Genomic DNA, 21,154 nt, shown 5'->3' on the forward strand with positions numbered 1-21,154 from the left:
AAATTGAGAATGTTTTAAGAACCTAAGTACTATTCAAAAAACATTACGAACCAATTAACACACTTACTTTAATAGAAAAAAAATTTGAAGAAAAATATTTTGTACTTACTATCATTTAGTGTCGTGAAGTCCAAGAATCGATATTCATAGCAAACATCTATTTTGGTTTCTACCTGGGGCCTCTTCAAAGTTGAATATATATTACCAGGTCGTTTTTCATCATGCTTCTCTAATTTGTTCAATCCACAACCCATTTCAGCAGTTCCTGTTACAAAGAGGTAGGGAAAAGGGAAAATGCATAAATATGATTAACTGTGAGTTTTTTTCTTTCTGGTTTCATGCCCCACACTAGTACATTAGGGTGATTTTTAAGTTTTAAATACAAGTTGCCTACAAACTACTTAAAACCATGTAATTAAATAAATGCTCAGATAGTAACTGAAGTATATACTACTAATATCTATCCTCAGGCATACTATTACTTTATTGGAAAATTGACAGTTAAATGTATGTATTTTGCATCTTTCAAATGTGTTCAATGGTACATTCTGGAAGATATGTATTCCATTATAAAAAGCAGCTGAAAACGCAAAATAGCTTGCTAATATTAAGGTTGTTAACTTAGTAACAATTTCTATATATGCAGTTACTAAGAGAGCACCTAGTATTAACTTTTACACAGATCTCTGTAATATTCAAATTAATATCTACCCTTGTAATTCAATGGAAAAAGCAAGTTCTCTCTGCAGAGAGCTACCTGCATTTCCAAAACAACCTCACTTCCTCACACCTCCTTTTTTTAGGAAATAATGGCACTCAACAAATCTGTCCTCAAAACAGAAGAGACACATGGCCACAGAACTGCATTAGATAAATCTAGTTCTCTTCAATAAGCTTCCAGCCTACAACATTTTAAAGGATTACTCTTGACAACCATTCCTGCTACACATTAAATGTTTCTCAATACCCCAAACATTATAGCTCATCTGAGTATGAAAGAATAGAATAATTACTTGGTGAAAATATCCAGATGATCCAAACCCTATAATTCCTCTCTACAACACTGGTGGGGCTCAGGCAAATTATTCCAACCATCAGCAAGTACAAAAAACACAAGTATGAAGACACACCATGTAGGCACCTGAGGTTTTTCATCACAACCCACCCAACATCCTGCCTCCGCCTACACAGAGAAACTTACACTCGGAGGACAGGGAGGGAAATACAGAATAAACACCAGTAACAAAGAGTGGCTCCCACAGGCCACCCCAGACACTTCAAGGCATGGGATCCATTCTCTGTAAACACACTGCATGGAGCATCAGAAAGGTCAGTGTCACAGCCTCCCTTCAAGCTCTGACACACAGCAGAGAGCACCTGAAAAAGTTCAGCCACATATCTGGACTGCCTTTACCTTGACAGTTTATAAACCTAAAGTAGAGAATGAAAACCTTGTTCAAGTTCACCATCTCCAAAGAGCTGCTTGTAAGCTTACGCCTCAGCTCCATCCCCAAGAGCTTAGAAAGTTAGCAAAATATATAGCCCAATGTACTTGGAAACTATTTGCAGAAAATTATCTACATTTTTATTTATATTTTTTTATTTTTAATTTATTTTATTTATCCCATGCTTTAACTTTTATAAATTTTGTCCCTCCCTCATACTTCCTTGTGAAATCATTCTTATTAAGAGTTACCAAATCCCTTGCTGAATTTTGCTATGATAAATGCATTCAAGTCCTATTCTGCCATTTCCCAGACAGGATCTCTGCTCCCTTCATCACCCCACTCACTCTCATTTGCATCACTATTCTCATTTCTCTACATGAACACAGGTGGCCATATGCTCAAAATGAGTTCTTAACAAGGCTTATGAAAATAACATTCATGCTTCCCTGTCTCTACTGCAAATAATACACCTACTGCACCTAAAACCATCATTCACAGCTGAATCATCACGTTCACAGTTTACTGTCAACTTCCTAGCAGACAAAGAACATGTTTCTTCTTATTTTTATCTAAAACAACTAACTGAGAAGTTTCCAACGCATCCCTCATAACTTTGCTCTATTCCTTTTTGCTCCTACTGCTCAGTAATAGCCTCACGCCATTCTCCAGCATCCTTGGAAGAAGGAACTGCAAGTCTTTCTGGGCTAAACAATGCCACCCACCTTCTTATCATGTGCAAAGTCCATAAATGCAAACCAACATCTTCCTGCAAAGTCCCTAATAAATAGATCAAAATAGGACTGAACAACACATCGAACTAGAAAAAAATAACATAGTAAATATCTGATCACACAGAACCCGGAAGCAGAAAAAACCATTTGCTATAAAAACCGCCAGCATCGAGAAAAAAGGATGATGTGTCATTTGTATTCCTGAAGTTTCAACATTTGGTGGACTCATCCAGCAGAAAACAACCTTCCCTCATTATTTTGAAAAAAGGTAAAAGCTACTTTAAGAATTTCTGTCAATGAAATCAAGGTTTGTAGGCTCTTTTTTTTAAAATCTGGAATTTAAAAATCCTCATAATCTTTTTATGTTCCCCAAGTGATATTTTCCACCTTTTTTTTTTTTTTTTGTAATGACAACTATTACCATTATAAGATTACTCTTTCATATATACAGTTTCTTCTTTTGCCTGTGCAAAATTATTTGCTTCAGTCTAAAAGTTATTTAATATATTAACATGTATTGCATATTGATGAGCCTAACAATACACTATGTATTTTTCCATGAACTATAATGGAACATCCAGCATTATACTTGTGCCAGTGATTAATTAAGATAGCAGTAAGTGTTACCAAGTGTACCAAATTTCTTGTTTCAGCGATGGCCCAGTAATTCTTACCCATCATAAGTACACAAGATTTTTGTAAGGAAAAAAATTCCATTTCAGAGGTCACTCCACTGCAGTGCCTGCAACCTTTAGTTGTACAAATAGTCTGAAATCCACAGAACTCTTAGACAGTGATGGCTGCAGAAGGAGGCCTTGGGGACTCTGCATTTCACATCGCAGAGAGTTTTGCATTCTTTCCCAAACTGGGGCGAAAGTGCTAAAAAATAAAAGCCTGTGCTTCCAGCAGCAGCCACGGACATTCTGCTGTGCCCTCCCTCCAGCAAACATTTTCTCAGCCCCTTGGCAAACAATTCCTTCACCCTCACTACCCATGTGAGCAATGACCTCTGCAAGCAAAGACAGCCCACAAGTCATTCAGCATGAGCTACCTACCCACTTGGGAATGGACGGAAAACACGTTTTTTTCTGTTATTAATTCCCTGAGTGACTGCTTCCTAGGTGACTGATTTTCACCTTTGTGCTGTTTAGCTAAAACTTCAAACAGTATCCTTGAGGATAAAGGCTCCTTCACATTTTAAGTATAGGCAATTATGTTACTTAAAGCATGCATATGGAAAATGATGATGAAAAGAGATGCTTTCACTTGAAAAAAATGAGGGATCAGGGGAAAAAAAAAAATTCCACGAAATCACAATCTTCTCCAATATAATTAGAATGCAAGTGCTACAGCAGCAGAAAACAAGTATTGAAAAATAAAGTTCCTACTTTAACAGAGGACTCTAAGTATGAACATAATTCCACAGCGGTAAAGTTTTCTCAAATATACTGATGATGTGTGTATGACAAGTCATCACTCAATCACCAAATTCTGCTCAAAGTTATCCCACAAACGTCCTTCTGGGACAGCTTGCTTTATAACCTTTCAAAGGCTTTTAACATCAGTTAATACCACCTTTCTTTCATTTGCAGCAAAGTTAGTGGTATTCAGTCTTCCCACCACCATCTAAAAGTATCTTCTTGCTTTTCGCTTAAAAATCTACTTGTCAACAAGACATTATTCACCTTCTTAATTATCTACATTGCAGTTACCAAAGAGTACTGTAAGAAATGTTCATCACTGATGTATTCAAAGTAATCTAAACCCACTTCAATGCACATTTTCAGAAGGTGTATTACTTTGCTTTAAGACATGCTTAAGGTGACCATATGACATAGATTTATCCTGGCTTTCTACACCTGCATGTGAATTCCACTTTTATTCATATAAAACCAAAATATTATCACTAATACTCACTTTTTAGTAAATTGAAAAACAATCCTTCAAAGACACTGCCAAATTTTCTAATTATTTTTGCTCTGCAGTAGGTTCTAAGACAAACACTTTCTTTTTCATTTATGCAGAAATTAATTATCAACTCAGAAGTTCTACACTTAAAAAAAAAAAAAAAACTTGAAAAAGTAACATTTAATGAAGAACATTAACCACTAAAATTATAATTTAGCTACAGGCTCTTACAATTACACATGCCAGAAAAATTAATTCTGTCCACAAACTCACTTAGATTGCAAATTCATTTTACATGTGCTCTATGATCTTGCTGATCTCAAACTGTTCATGTGTTCAGCCACGTGATAAAACCAGAACTGAAACCCGAATCTCACAACAGATTGGGTTTTTTCAGTCTGCATCTTCATTTTAATTACGTAAAGCATCAAGAATAGAAGGTATGCTGAGTTGCAGAACAACTGCAAAGCCTAGTCAATTAATTCCTCAGTTTCTCTTGCGAAGGACAGCAAAGGCCTTCACTGGATAGGAAAGGAGCAGCATGTTTCTGCAAACTGAATACAGAGTTTAACCCAGGATTCCTACATCCCAAACAAACACCCAACTCACAAGCTGCAGAACAAACCTCTTGCTGCCACCTCCTCCTCCCCAGTATTGTCCTGCATTGTATACGTCAGGAGCAAAGTTCTGGGGAGCATCTGGAAGTACAGTCCAGAAAAGCATCCCAGCATGTCAAATGACCTGCCCCTGAATGCCCCTTCTCAATACAAGTTTTTATTGAAACCAGTACCATCCTTTGCCATGAAAAAAAGCCAAAAAGATTACAACAAATTCTAGTCAACAAGGAATGAAAAAAAAGCCAGCAGTATTTCTACTTTTATCACCACTATGATCCATGAAAATGAAGGTATCTTGAATGTATCAGCAATTTTTACAGCTCTTTTCAGAGATATGTCAAGTTCTGAACTGATGATCTCTGAACCTCAGCTTTGCTAAAATACCCTCTTGCAGCTTGAATTTGCTTTCTCACATTGCTAGTGTGTGTTCAAAACAGATGAAATACAAGAAGTTCAGAATTAGCAAAGAAAAATGATAAAATAATACCATGTAGCTAACAACTTCTTTTCTTGTTAACAGTGCTTCAGGCCCCAGGATTCCTTTTCAGAAGGAAAAGAGCACAAAGGAAAGACGAAAAAACAATAAAACCCTTCCTTCTATCTGATTTTCTTTTGGGGGTATATTGGGGAACAAATGAGGCTAATTTTCTGATTTATTGATCCATCCTTTCATGAAACTCTATAACAATCTATCTCCAAGGAATAATAATGAAAATTACACTGAAATGTAACAGAGCCACATGGCTAATGGAAGCTTGAATAGATTACCAGAATAAGTAATTTAAGGGATGCTTATCAACTAAGTACATATTGGCTAAATAGTTTATTTCAACTAATCAATGCATAATGTCAATGACTACTTAGAGAGATGATTTGAAAATAATTCCAAAACAATTCTTTTAAATACTTATAATCTTAGAGTCAGCTGCTAAGTATATAGCATTAGACTGAATATTCTAGCAAATGTGTAAGTGAAATACACAACCAGCTGAAATAGGAACAAGGTAATTTTAGTACTTACAATGGCATCCAAGGAAAAAGTGCTGTATGGAAAATTAATGCTTGTCAGCTTGTTTTTAAGCAAAATTAGTGAGACCAAGCTTGCATTAACATATTTAAAGCATTTATGGGCCAGGACTAGTAAACGTATTTTGTAAGCTTTATCATGAATTAATTTATTTTTTAAAATACATACCCTAGGTTACTGCTAACCTTTTCACAAAATATAGAATACAGTATTCTTACTGATGAATGCAGCAGCTGGAAAACAAGATAACTGCAATGTATTAATAGGTGTTCTCTCTTGATTTTGGTTAAGACCTTTCATCTTCATTCTTCCTTCCATGGGTAATACTTGGGTACCTCACAGGGATGCTGGAAGGCATTTACAAATAATTACAGGACTTCACATTTGTTGTGTAGTAATGAGACATGCTTATTTTCTTAAACCCTCACTCCTGCAATCCTGACCTTTCCATTTTCAAAATAATAACCACTTCATTCTCAGTTCACTTGCTGGCATGTGGTCACTTAATGCTTGCATCTTTCCCAGTCTGTAGAGTGTTTAGTCCCCCACTCAGCTCTAAACAAACCCTGAGAGCACTTGCAAATTATAGTCAAGCCCCTTTCCTAGCTTAGTTAAAGCAATGAAGCAGAGGAGGAATAATAAGGCAAAAAAACCCAGCATAACCAAAGCAGAGAATTAAAAGCACTAGACCTGACAAACTGGATGTACAGGTAAACAAAGAAAGCAGAATAGGATGCCAGGATGACCCTTTGTCAGTTCCCAGAAAAAAAAGCCATGCTCCTGACTTCTCATTTTTCCCATCCTGACTTACCACTGCACAATTTTTTTTTGTGAGATTACACCATCTAAGAGGGAAATTCCTTACTAAGAGATACCCACTTAGTCTTTTTTCAATAGTATTACCAAACAGGAAGATAAGTAAGCATATATTTAATAAATACTGCAACAATTTTTATTTGTGTGGAGGGATCTGTGCTTAAGTAACTAATTTTTACCAAAAAATTTGAAACATCTGAAAAACTTATAGATAAAAGGAACAATTAACATAAATCAATCCCAACCACTGTCAGATATTACAGCTGACCAGTTTTTTTTTCACCACATACTTATGAATTTGACCAGTACTGTCAGGATTTTAGACTTGAAGCTGATAACTAAATCTCAGCTTACAGAAAGGTTGGTGAAAGAATAATCCCAGATTTATCCTTTTTGATTGATTTGATTTAAATTAAACTACAGAGCAACCCAAGTAAATCTGCAATTACAGTTTTCAATTTCAAAAAGCAAATCTTAAAAACTAAGGAATTCATTAGTGAGATGAACAGGAATAAGCAATCGGAGGATGTAAGCACAGGGGAGGTCTGGAACATGTTTAAACTACAATATGAGTATCTGCAGAACTTGGAACCCAAGGAAGTGACAGAAGAATTCATAAGAAGGTTTCCAGACACAGTGAGATGAATTACCTAAGAAAGAAGGAAATGTAGAATAAGCAGAGAGCTTAAGGGACAGGAACAAAGTTCTGCAGAGGAACAGTCTCAGATCAAGAAACATCAGCATAAAATTAAATGTGCCAGAAGCCAAGGCAAGCTGGAGAAGCCAAAGATACCACAACTCAACAGAAGCAGAACACAAATCAGGACTAATCTGGATTCATACCAAGAATTCTGGAGGACCTGTCATGATGAACTGCAGCCCAAATTTCTAGAATTAAAAATCAAACTATTTCATTGGGTTTGGTACTGTCTCCCAGGGAAACAAGAAAATGTACTGACTACACAAAAAAACAGTGGAAAAACATAATTTGGCTCATTAAGACAATTGCTAGTCTAGCTTCCAGAGTTTCTAAGCTTAAGGAAGAAAGCAAATACATGGGTAAGTACAAGTAATACATGAATACAGATTCAGTAAAGTTAGAACAGACTACCCTGACAGGCCTTGTAAACACAAGTCACAAAGAAAGCACAGCACTAGAATGCAGCATGTCAAGTAACACGCCACCATGATAACATGATTGCAACAAACTCTTATTAGGTACTACTGCTCTCATTTCAGTGTTCACATCACCAGTTTGGGCTCAACTCTGCTGCCCTGCAGAACAGACTTTGCTCTGTGCTGTCCCTGGGCCTGCAAGTCACCAGGCCACCTCTGTGGGCTCCCTGCCACCAGCCACACTTAAACACCTCTAGGGAAACAGCGCTGGTTTGTGTGGGTGGGTGTCTGTGGGCACGTGAGCAACAGGGTGGGAGGAAGGGGAGCAAACAAGATCAGAGAGAACTGGTGGAGAATTAAGGAAGAATTGCGCTAGTGGTAGGGAGCATGTGAGGAACAGTAGGTTGGTGGGAGACCCTTGCTTCCCACATCACTCTGTAACACTCATCCAAAATATTTAATACTTGGTGTTGGTAACATACCATGATGATATCTTTCAGTAAAGCAAAAAATTCAGATCATACCACATCTTTCTACATAATACTTTTAGGCGGTGTATTTTTTGGTCAAGATAATGAAGTGTTAATGTCACTGAACAATGCACAGGTAAAATTCTGCCAAAATACCATGTGCAAATGTGAATGCTAAAAAAGACTTAGAGAATTACTATCAAGAACCTAAGAAATAACAGCAGCTTAGAAAATAAAGAAAATGAAGACTGAATTAACCTGACAAAAGCATGGACAGGAATGTGAGATATGAACCCAACTTTCTTTTGAAGTTAGCCCCACACCACTCTAAACCCACAGAAAACAGGCATGAGAAACAGATGCATATTGCAATGTATGCACAGCTGTTTAATGACAGTGAGTAAAACCATAGTAAAACACAAAACTACACACTTGCTAGTCCTATGTTTACTGCCTTTTGCTAGTTTGCCTTGGAGTAGAACCCCAGCCACCTGATGAAGGCAAAAAGTAAAGTAGATCTCTAGTGCCAGGTCTGAAGCTGTGGGATCTCACATGAAGCTAGGTACAGAACAATAGTTATGTGAATATTTTTTACTTACTTCAAAGAGAGACTTGATCAACTTTGATTTTTATTCTTCACAAGTCTGTGACCCCAGCTTTTCTACCACAGAGTCTAAGGCAAATTCATTATACCCAATATGGTATTTGTGTTTCCTAGTACCACAGCGCAGAACTCCCTTAGGTATTTAATCACAGCTGTATATACTCATTTCATGCTTCCTTCTCAGACTGGGGAATGCCAACATTCAAGAGGTGGAAAGCCCCTTGTCTAATGTAACTTACTTGAGGTTAAACTAGATTCCTACAATAACCCTTCATTCTGAGACTTTTCTTTTTCCCTAGAAAAAGAACAGAAATTAAATACATGTATGTGACCACTAGCATTGTTTTAAAGAAGGTTATTGCCACTAACTTGCTATTCAATACCAGGACCTGAAATGGATTGGATTCATTAAAAAAAAGCAAACATAAAAGCAGATGAATAAAAAGATCTCCCCTTGTAAGCTAGAGGCCAGCTACATCTTGATAAGGTTATTCTCCTACCAAATAAATAAATAAATAAAAATTTTTAAAGGTAATGAAAATTGAAGCAGTATACAATCAGACCACAGCTTCCAAACTTAGGCTGAAAACATTAAAAAACATTATGTCAGGTATAGTTATATTTTTATTATTTTAAATGCAGCAGTATCTTCAGCACACCCTTACCAAGACTCCAGCACCACTCCCTGTCCTGCCACACAGCAGCCTCTCATTCAGCTCGGTCTCTGGTCCGAGCCGGGAGCGCTCTGGAGGGAAGCACGCTCAGGCGTAATGGAGAACAAATGTCTCCCATTAATTATTAGACTAAGCCGAAAGTATCAAAGAAGAACAGTAAAGTCCATCCAACTAAAACAACAAAATTCTCCTTTTCCAGAAATACACGGGCTGTAAGAAGAGGCTGTTGTGATAAGAATTCAGATAAACCTGAGAGAAGAGAGACGTACTTCACACCCAGAGGTACAAATGCTGAACCACTGTCACCCTGCCTCTTTATCTTGAAAGCAAACCGTGCTGAAACAATATCAAGAACTTGAAAAAGCAGCAGAATTAGAAAACAGCGACTGTAAAATCCCAGACCCCAGCCAGCCACACGATGGCACGGCACCGCCGCCTCCAGGTGCCCGGCATGTGAGGAGCGGCGCCGGGCTGGGCGGGCAGGCGGGCGCCCGCCCGGCTCCCCTCAGAGCTCCCTCCTCTCCCGGCTCTGCCTCATCGCGGCGGGGGCTGGACGCGGACAACCATCCCAATGGCTGGAAGCGACTGCCGGCGATGCCGCCTCCGGTCCGCCCCGGCCGCGAGCAGCCCGGCAGAGCCCGGCAGTCTCCGCACCCATGGGCTGACAGGACGGCACCGCCCGCCAGCTCCACCGCCCTCCCGGGCGGGCTCCGCTCCGGCCCCTCGGCAGGACCGCAGCGAGCGGACCCCTCCGGAGCACTGCACAGCCCGGAACCCGTCCGGAGAGCGGGCGGAAGGCAGTGTCCCCCCGCCCCGGGCTCCAGCAGCCCCTCCGAACCCGGGAACGCCGAACAGCCCGCGTCCCGCTCCGAACTTCGGGAGCCGGAGGTCCAGGACGAGTCGGAGCCCAGAAGTGGCTTTCCCCGTTCAGGCGCGCCGACCCTGCCCAGGAGCAACCCCCTCCCGCCCCCTCACCAAGTTTGCCCGCCGAGCCGGTGGGGTGCGCGGCAGTACCTGGGGCAGGCAGCGGGCGAAGCGCAGCCCGGTGGTGCTGAAGGATGCCCGGCGGGCGGAGACGGCCGGCCCCGCTGAAACCGTTTCCTCCTCCTACTCCGGCTGTCGCCCGTGCCCGCCCGCCGCGCTCCGGGGCCGCTCCCCCTTCGGCTCCGCGACAGGGAGGTGCCGGGGCAGCGCAGCTCCGCCACACGGCTCCGCCGCCCGGCACAAAGTTTGTGCGACGCAGCCCGGGGCAGCGGCTCCGCTCTCGCTCGGCCCGGCCGGGGGCCGCGGCCACTTCCTCTTCCTCCGAGCGGCGGCGAGAGCCCCGCGCCCAGCCCCAGCCGCGCAAGGATGGGGCAGCCGCGCTTCCCGCCCGCTCCAGCGGCACAGCCCAAAGGCGGATTGCTCCGCCCGCCGGCCAGGGCGGAAAGTCCCCCACGCACTGCCCGCCTCAGCCCCTACCCCGGCCCCAGCCCGGCTCCCCTGTACTCCCCCCATCATCGATGATGGTACAAACGGGGAGGAGTGGCCGATACCTCGGAGATGTGTGCGGCCTTTCAGAGGAACCTCATGGGTTGGGGAGTTGGGCAAAGAAGAACCATCTCAAATTCAACAGTGGCAAATGCAGGGTCCTGCAGCTGGGGAGAAAAAACCCATGCACCAATACAGGCTGGAAGCCAATCTACTGAAAAGCAGCTCTGCAGAGAAGAAGCTGGGGGTCCTGGAGGACAAGTTGTCCATGAGCCAGCAAAGAAGCCAATGGAATGCTGGGATGCATCAGGAAGAGCATTGCCAGGAGGTCAAGGGAGGTGATCCTGCCCCTCAGCTCAGCCCTCTTGAGGCTACATTTAGAGTGCTGCGTTCAGTCCTGGGCTCCTCAATACAAGACACACATGTAGCTTCTGGAACAGGTCCAGCAGACAGCTACAAAATTGGTCAAGGGTCTGAGGAATCTTTCTTACAACAAAAGCCTGAGGGAGCTGGGCCTGTTCAGTGTCAAGAAGAGGCAACCAAGAGGAGAGCTCATTCATCTGTATAAAATATCTTAAGGGTGACTGTGAAGAGCATGGAACCAGGTTCTTCTTTGTGCTGCCAACCACTAGGACAAGAGGGAAGAGGCAGAAGCTGATGTACAAGAAGTTCCATCTGAATATGAGGAAGAACTTATTTACTGCACGAGTGACTGCACACTGGAACAGACTGCTCAGAGAGGTTGTGGAGTCTCCCTCACTGCAGATATTCAAAACCGTCCAGACACAATCCTGTGCCCTAGGATGACCCTGTCTGAGCAGGGAGGTTGGACCAGAGAACCTGTTGTCCCTTCGAACCTGCTCCAGGTCAAGTGAGTTCAGGCTCTCTCAGCCTCTCCTTGTAGGATATATACTCTATGCCTGGCCTTGTTGGCCCTCCACAAAGCTTGTCCCAGCTTCTTGTCAACAACTTTCTTGGCACTGGATTCTGAGAGGGGAATGACATACCTGGACACAGTATGTGTTCTACAAGAGCCCTAGTGAGTGCCAAATAGCTGAGGATAGTCACTTTTTCCAAGTTACTGGCATGCTATTGTTATCTTTGTTGGCTGTGGTCATGCTGTCTACTAGCATGCCCACAGCCTTTGCAACAGAGCTGCTACCCAGACAGGCAATCCCAAATCTAAATCTCTGCAAGGTACCCTCCCTTCCCAGAGGCTGAATGTTTACCCTTGTTAAATTTCAAAAAGTTTATGCTGGCCTGTTCTTGAGCCTGCCCTGTTCCTTTCTGGACAGCAGCCCAGCCCTGAAGCTGCTTGATGGCACGTCAGTACGCAGCCATCTGCAAATATGGCAACAGTGGATCCTGTCATCTCCTCCACATCCTTGAAAAACATGTTAAAATACAAGAGGATCCCACTTGCTTCTGTCCTCCAGGCAAAGTGCAACTCATTAAACTGCAACTGTCTGACCCCAAGTACACAATGAGCTTTTTACCCACCTAGCTGTCCACAAACCCAGACTAGAGAGTCCTAAACACATAAAAAAGTAGCACAAGAACAAGTGCCTAACACCTTACTAAAGTTGCCATAGCATCAACTACCATCCCTATGCCTGCAAATGCCTACATTTTATCAAAGGTGGCAAACATTTGGTAAGGCTTGATGGCAAAGAGAGCAGCTGCTCTCAAGGCATCAGTCAGATCTTCCCAGCACCCTCAGACAGCCCAGAACCTCAGCCCAGCCAGATTTGTCAGGTCAAGTTCTCGAAAGAATCCCTCTCTCGATCCTCATCCATTGCTGGTAGCTATTTGCTTGCTCCAATCTTGCCCCCAAGTGCACGGTTCAGGCCATTGAGGCAAAGGCAGCTCTGAGTACATCAGCCTTACCTGTGCTCACATTCAACAGCTCTTCATGTTCCTTGTCCAGCCCCTTACTGTTAATAGAGCTTTTTGAGAGCAACATGAGATTCCACAAGCCTTTGTGTGTCTACACCCATCCCTACATGCTTTGATATTTCTGTATCTCCTTCACTATAACCTGTTCATGCTTCCACCATGATATTTTTGCCATGAAGTTCAGCCAGATGTTCCCCACTTAGTGTAGCTGGTATCCCAATGCATCAACATGGCTTCCTACTTAGATGTCATTCTTGTATTGGGAAAAGGCTCCATTAAAAATCTGCCTGGTTTCCTAGGCTCCCTTCACTTTTCAAAGCTGCCTCACATTTACCAGTTCCTCAAATAAGCCAAAATTTTCTCTCTTAAGTCCAGAGTCTCAATAACCTCACTCCCTTCAGGATCTTGTACTCCATTCTGTGATCATGACTATAGTCAGTTGCCATTCTCACATTCCTAAACAATTTTTCATTGTTAGTGGACATCCATTTGTGCAACACCTCTGGTTCAGGATATCTACAAAAAAAGCTTCTTGAAATTTGCAGGATCACTTACATCCCACCATGTTACTCATCCAACTGGTAAGAACCTTCACTCCTCTCCAAGAATCAGGATCTGTGACCCATAGATGTCACAGAGCTGCTTTTTAATCAACTCTCATCAAGAGCCGCTGGTCTGTAATCCACCACCGTCACCCTCTGTAGTCACTCTTTTGATCCTTAGTGTTCTCAGCCAGTCTGATTGTCAGTCCAAGGGCTCCATACACTCCAGCTGCTCTTTTTACAGAGGGGGCAACCCTCCACCCTCATCTTCCCTGCCTCTCCAGAAAAACATGTATCCATCCCAAATGTAATGCTTATGAACCAAATCTGGGACTTCATTGTACTTCCCCTTATTAGGCCAGAAACCTGTTCAGCATCTCCTAAAACACCCTTGACTAGTACATAAACTGCTTAAAGTCCTTGTGCCCAGCAGGCATAAATACATTTGCTACACCTGGCCCACTTAAGAATCTCTCCCTACTGTGTAGGTGCATAAACGAAAATTAAATTATGTAAAAATATATAAAGCAAGCAGTACATTGGCACATTAATTCCTTCCTAAGTGCATAATATTTTTCTATTAAATGCTGGTACAGTGATGGATGACATCTATTTGAAAGTACTCCCCCCACTTTTCCCTCAAGTGCCATCAGGGAACAAAAAAATTTCTTCAGTGGCTTCAAGTCCTCTTAACACGCAACTATCACCATTAGAATGTAGTCAGTAGCCAAAATTGTAGCATCAACACATTGGAAATGAAGAAATGAAGTTACTTTGCTGGCACTAAACTATGAAACAAACCCAAGCAGTGCATTTTGTCTGGGAACTTTATTCATCTCCTTTTTATATTTCCTTCTGTATTTTTGTTTTATCCTCTACATTTATTTTAATTATACACACAGGTTTTCCTCTTTCCTTGTCCTCCATCATTTTTCCTCTACTCATTAGTTTCTCTGGCTTTCCAACCATGTGAGAAAGCAGCATGCAGTCACATCAGGGTGCCATGTAATTGAGCTGTTTTTCTAATACTACTGTTAAAGCATATGGGGAAGGATTGCTAAGTGTGTAAGGAGAAGTGATAGTGCAGCTTTCCCTGTGTTGTAAACACTTCGGGTCAGAGATGGCTCCAGAAGGAACATCCGAAGCGCCAGACCTTGCCAACACCATAGAAATTGCAGATCTACACCTTAGGGATCAAATTGAAAGAATGTCTGACAACACTGAAGACCTTTGCTGGTACAGACTCTTCTTGGATACATCAAGGAAAGCAGAAAAACAACATTCCTCAATGTCTGTAGATTGTTATGAAGTCCTGTACAGATGAAAAGTGTTTATCAAATTAGTGTTTACAACACGTCACAAAGCACAAACCTAGGCACTACCAACCATTTTTCCACTGCCCACTTCATGGTCATGTATCAGACATGACTGCAAACTTACAGCCATCTTGTTTGAGATGTTTTGATGCACCCTTTCAACCTGGAATTCCTCTACTCAAGCATTACATACATGACCCATTAGGACATGACTGCACTTTTCAGTAGAGAAAAATGGGAACTGAAAGCTGGTTCCATAAGAGTTTTGATGCTAACATGTTTTCCCATGACTACAAAAGTATATTGGAGAAGCAGCAGATTGATTACCTGAATAGGATACCTCTATTATCACCTATTTAGGTGTCCCAATATTGAAATTATGTAATTCATGCAAGTTGAAACATAGCATAAAATCTAAAATGATGATGTACATCTAAACTATTCTTTTTAGATTACCATTGTGAGAATTTCAAAATTCAGTTCTGGCTTGCTATTGTTCATATATTTTTTTAAAGTACGTACTTTAGACAAATTTTGGGGGTATTTGCCTCTTTAAGAGCTATTTGGTAAAGACTTGTTAAGATACAATCTAGAACTTAATCTGTAATAGATATTTCATCTGCATTCCAAAACCAAACAACATTCTTTCCATGAGAAATCTGATCAACTTGAAAAAAATCCTACACAAGTGCCCTAGACATTTCAGAGTTGTGGTGAAAATTACATATAAACACACACATCTCCCTGAAGAACAATAAACTACAGCAAAACAGTAGAGACTTGGTAATTAAGTATAAAATATTACTCTAACAACCACTTAACAATAAGCAACTGAAGGACCTTATTCCTTTAATCAACAGTACGATGTTGCCCCTAGACACTCCATTAGGGAATATGAGTTTGCCCTGGAGTTAAAAAGAGCTTTAAAATGTTTTATTTCTGTGTCTCGTCAGTGTAATCTCTGGTAAATCCACACATTTATAGCAGTGCAGAGCTCTACAACCTCCTCCTGTACCACAAGCAGAAGTGATCACATTTTCTATTTGCACTTTGTAGTCTGGTGTGCAGCTGAGTAAGGCAAGTTCAGCATAGGTGTAAATTGCTACTGGTGGGGTATTGAAGAATTCTACTTGGCCAAATATCTGTGTTTATTTTGGCCTAGGCAGAGATTACACATCCTTAAAAGCGGCATGAAATCACATGCACAGCATTTCTGTCTTGTTCTAGTTATGCCACTAGGAAACCACTTACTTCACTATTCCAAGCACTAGTTGATCAACTAATTGGGAAAGATCCACACTGGTGTAAGTCAGTTGTTTGGTTGGGTTTTTTTTGCATGACAGTGCAATGCCACTTGCTGTTATTTTTACTACAAACTTAAACTCTGGTATTCAAGGTAGCCACATCCCATTTTTCTAGTTTTCACACTTGTGTGAAAAAGACTTAAAGCTCATTTAGAATAAAATTTGTCTCCTCTGTCAAAAAGCAACAGACACCTGCTACATCACATTGAACAGGATTTGGTAAAACTTAACTTACTTCTGACTGACTTCTGTTAATGAGAAAGAGATACCAAAATATCAGTAAAGAAAATTTGTTTTATTTGTCTTCTACTATGTAAAAGCATGGTAAAGATCTATTGATTTTTTTTATTAACGAGAAAAAATATGAAAAAAATGCAAAATCAGAAAGATTAGGCTCCATTTGAGGTAGACAAGTCATTTAGCATACTTTCCTCATTTATTGTTACTGTTAGTTTCTGATTACCACTGCAAACTGCTATGAAACATCTTAATTACACAATGATCAGACTTTTTTTCTTATTTGCTGATAAACCACATTTTTGATTTCTAGTTTGTATTTGGGTCCTGTAGTAGAAAGTACCTCTGTCTTACCAATGCTAAATATATCATCCCCTTGTCCTCATTTCCATTTCCTCCTCAATTGGTACAAATTGGGATGACTGGTAGGGAAAACCATTCTTTCAGTGCTGCACAATTCCACAGTGCCAAGCAAGCTGCCACCTGGTAGCTCCAGGAAAAGATCTGTAACTGTCTGGCCCGTGTCTGGTTCCAATTGGTTTTTTCCAAGACTCTTGCATTTGCTAGGTCTTGAAGGTCTTGTAGCTTTCAACATTTGAGTCTTCAACAGATTGAAGCACTCCAGACATGGAAGTGATGATAGGCTTGAGTGGAAACTTAAAATTTCAGTTTTTGATGAACTCTTTTCTTACGGCAAAGAAGTAATATCATCGGGTGTTATTCAGAGCTAAGCCATAGTTTCTCAGAAATACCAGGAAAACTGCTTCCCAATCTGGAGAAGTCAGACAGACTAGAAGGCTGGAGAAGTCAGATCTACACTGCTGCTGAAGAATCAGACCAGTCCCCAGCTGCTAGTGGTGATGGTGGTATAACCCTTTCTGTCCCAGCAGCAGTACACAATCTGACCTTTCTTCAGAAGCAGCAGGTACTTTTGCCTTTCTAGGGTTCCAGAGCAGGGAGGCAGCCTACAACTCAGACTGGCTCACAATTTTACCCAAGTAGTTATTGAAAATAGCTCACATTTTATTTTCCAAGGAAACTAACTTGAGCATGAGTCCTATCACTATAGCATTTTAGTGGCACAAGGCACTTTTTTTTAAAATTATTATTAAAGTGCTTATATTGTTCATTTGAAAGTAACTACTAGGGAGCTGCAGAGGCTAGATTTAATTAATAATCAGTCTTTTGCTTGGAAACTCTTTCTGAAAGCTGTGTTCTATAATCCTGAAACCTAAAATGCATTTATGGACATAAATTTCTGAAGACTATACATAGTTATATAACATTGTGTGGACGCAATTTTTCATATGATCATTACTGACAAGATACGCCTCTGTACGACCAAGAGGAAAATTCTGACTACATTTAAGAATTTCTGATAATTTATTTAATTCATCCCTATTTATTTTGCCTTTCTTGAATGTTTTAGTACACATCTGACAGATCTAACACAGATTTCACGTTCTCATCTCATTAATAATTTTGGTTAAATCCAAACTGTAGAAGAACCTTCAGAAACAGTAAAGATATGCCCTCAAAGAGCTGCATATAGAAGACCATTGTCCAGAGAGAGAGAGAGATTTATTGTTCTATCAAGTTGGCACTAAAGCCGCTCCTGCTCAATGCGATGAGAACAGTGGCCAAATTTTCCTTGTCAGAAGGGCCACTCTAACGAGCATGAGAAGCTATGACCTGTTCAGATTACAGAACACAAACTGTTTCTCTTGCATACAAAAAACCTGCACATGAAAGCCCTCTATAAAAGATCAGTTAGTTATATGCCAGAGCAGAAGGCTAAGACTTATGCTAACAAGAAACACTGAACTACTGAAGGAGCTGGAGTCTGTGCCTTCTCCTTTCTCTGGATATCCAGATTAAGCCTTACTTAGTACCATCAATAAGGAGTTAGATACATAATCATACATACTTCCATTACTGAACATTCCAGAAGTTTAACAGAGCACTATGAACAAATCACTGCATTTTTCCCTTCCTCCATTGCATTAAGCTAAATCACTTAAAAAGGAAAGTAATTTTTAGACTTTCCCAAGTTGTAAATTTCCACCTACCAGATACCTGGTGCCCAACTGTACTAATGAGGTCAACTGAGATTCTCATTCGAGAGATTTCACTAATATGAAAAAGGCCTAGACAACCAAGCTCTTTAAATAATGCAAAAATTCATGCAATTTTTACTAAGTGTTAAATAGTCTATTACCTTCCTAGAAGATGGATAGGTAAGCTACACCCCAGAAAAGTAGTATTCTAGTAATTTCATAGAATCATAGAATTTCCTGATTTGGAAGGAACCCACTAGGGTCATCAAAGTCCAATTCCTTGCCCTACACAGGACAGTCCCAAGAATCACACCATGTGCCCGACAGCATTGTCCAAACTCCTTCAACTCAGACAAGGTTTTGTGCTGTGACCACTTCTCTGGGGAGTGTTTCAGTGCCCAACCACCCTCCGAGTGAAGAACCTTTTCCAACCTAAACCTCCCCAGAGTCAGCCTCATTCAGGTCCTGTCACTGTCATCAGAGAGAAGAGATCAGTGCCTGTATTTCTACTTCCCTGTCTGAAGAAACTGTAGATGCATATTTGCAGCAGCCCAGCTGTTCCAGAGGCACAGTGACTAGACAAGGCAAAAGACAAGAATGATTCACTATCTTACAGTTCTGAACACTTGATTCTAGCCTGATTGGTAATAACTCATGAGAAGAATTTGCTTCATTACAATCTGAATAAACTCTACACAGACAGTCCTAGGAAATTCAATACTTAATGAAACAATCTGAAAAATGAAAAGTGGGTTATAATTAATTAATCTCTTCTGCAAACTTAGGATCTCACAAAAGCTGAACATGAACTGTATATTCTGGGTGCATTGTTTTATACACCAGAAGTATCACTGGCCTCAACTACCCTAAGTTTTCTTTAAACTTTTCAGACCAAAATTTGTTTAAACAATTCACCCTCCACTGTAAAAATCTTTCCAGATCTCTCTGTGTAACAGGTATCAGGTATAGCTCTTTGTATCAGACATAGCTAATAAGAAAGTTTGACAAGACAGAATATGAACAAGGACCACAATCTAAGAAGCAGTGTAAGTAATAAGTACCAAACAGCACTTTCTATTCTAGATGCAACTAGAAGTAACAGTGCAGGACAGAAAAGCCTGCTCCAAAGAGACTCAATTATCAAGAGAAAAGCATAAGCAGAGTATCTATGGATTACTTTCAGATTTTGAAAACTGGAAAATCATACCAATCTAGGTAGTGCCATTGGGAAAGTGATTTCAGCCTGCAGAACTTTATGACACCAAAGACAGAAAGCCAATAGTGATGAGAACCTGCTTGAGCACATGATGAATTAACAAAGTGAATAGCATTCAAACAAGACAAATGTGGACTCTATACATTAGCATTTACATACAGACACAAAACAAACCTGTGCACTTGTATTAATATATTTTCTGCACTGTTTTCTGGTTTTTGTTTTCTGGAATGGTAAGGTACAAAAGTGTGCTGCAAGTCTTTAGATACCTTACTTTGCCATGCAATGCACTTGGGAACAGTGAAAAACAAAACTATTAAGTTCCATCTCTGACCTTACAGTTATAAGTGTATGCATATGTACATATATAGTATACCCAAAACACTTTGTAGCATTTGTCACTAGTCACAGCAATGCATTTTCCCCACCAGCTCCACCTTCTCTTTGTTGCTAGATATGTATTGCAGCATAAAGGTTGAAAAAGCAGTTAATAAGGTTTCTAAAATGTAACATCAAAAAATCAAATTAGCAAATTTTAGTTTCCTAACAGGTAAAAGAAATGGAAGTTTTACACTACATGTTACTTAATTCAGACAAAAGTAAAATAAACTTCGCTGTTGTATGAGGAGAGATTCTGTCTCTTTCCCACACAGCCTTGCCAGTGGCACTTGGCCATGGCATGTAGGCCATTCCCTTAACTGTCTCATTCTTATCCCAAGATAGAATTCCCTTTCCAATTAAGTTTGAGACATCTGCTTTCCAATTGAAAAGCATTCTTTCCAAAAAAACTAACAGTACAATAATATAATTCTGTATCATCCTAAGCTTGTACATATGTGGGGGAACAGACACAGAAACATGAATTTCATGGTTCTGAAGCTGCATGTTACAAACCAAGCAGGCTGGTCTGATACATCACCTCCTACCAAAACACAGACTCTTGCCACTTAGCTTGAGACCACTCTAGTAGTTTGTAACAGGATCTGTCACCAAAACTCAAAGCTTCAGGACACAACTGGAGTCAACATTAGCACAAATGTCCTTTACATTTGGTACAAAAATCTAATTCAGGTAATACTTCATCAGATACACTAGAGCCTTCCTAACTTAACTTCTCCTATAGCCTAAGGAGCTGCTTCTAAGTCTGCAGAGATGATATTTCTGGGTGCTTAGGCAGCATGTACACAGAACTTGAAACTATCATATTTACAACAAAGAGTACTTCTGGAGACCTGCAGGTATAAATACATAATATTACTAACTACTGCCTTCTATTATAGGCAGTTCCATCACAGGATTGGGGTTTTCTATATAGAATTTAAGCTCCTTTCAGAACACTGAGAATGGGAAAAAAATCTGTTAAAAAATCCTAATGCTCTATGAAAGAAGTTAGCTTCACCTTTTGGTTTGGTTGTTATTTTGCTTTTTTTAAGTAATAGGCTTGTTACAATTTAATGGATTGTCATTTAGGTTAAAACACTAAGCCTTGAAGGCAAAGATGAAAACATATTGGACTCATGCAGCAAATATAATTGTTTTTGTTTATAACTGCATTTTATTACATTGTGGCTAAACACTCTAGCACAGCCTACCTTGCTACTCTCTTCAATATATACCAAAAGGAAGAATAAAAGATGAAAACTTCAGACACAAGAAGCCAAGCAATTTTCTCAATTTTTCAATTCTCTCATTTTCTCAATATTCT

The 21,154-nt window shown here is 40.4% G+C and overlaps 1 protein-coding gene across 3 annotated transcripts in view; it reads right to left on the bottom strand.

Annotated features, from left to right (window-relative positions):
- RFTN1 (raftlin, lipid raft linker 1) overlaps window positions 1–10,966 on the bottom strand; it is a 97,072-nt gene extending 86,106 nt beyond the window's left edge. The window contains exons 1-2 of one of the 3 annotated variants that reach the window (XM_015617407.2): window positions 10,947–10,966; window positions 110–265 (exon numbers count right to left, since the gene is read on the bottom strand). In XM_015617407.2, the coding sequence (XP_015472893.1) occupies window positions 110–254 (145 nt within the window). In that variant the 5' untranslated portion in view covers window positions 255–265; window positions 10,947–10,966. Of the gene's footprint in view, window positions 1–109; window positions 266–9,680; window positions 9,703–10,425; window positions 10,738–10,946 lie in introns of those variants that run through there. The other 2 variants (XM_015617408.3, XM_015617406.3) reach the window with 2 other exon arrangements.
- Window positions 10,967–21,154: the final 10,188 nt, after the last annotated feature.

This window comes from Parus major, chromosome 2 (assembly GCF_001522545.3).
Source record: "Parus major isolate Abel chromosome 2, Parus_major1.1, whole genome shotgun sequence".
Classification (NCBI taxonomy): Eukaryota; Metazoa; Chordata; class Aves; order Passeriformes; family Paridae; genus Parus; species Parus major.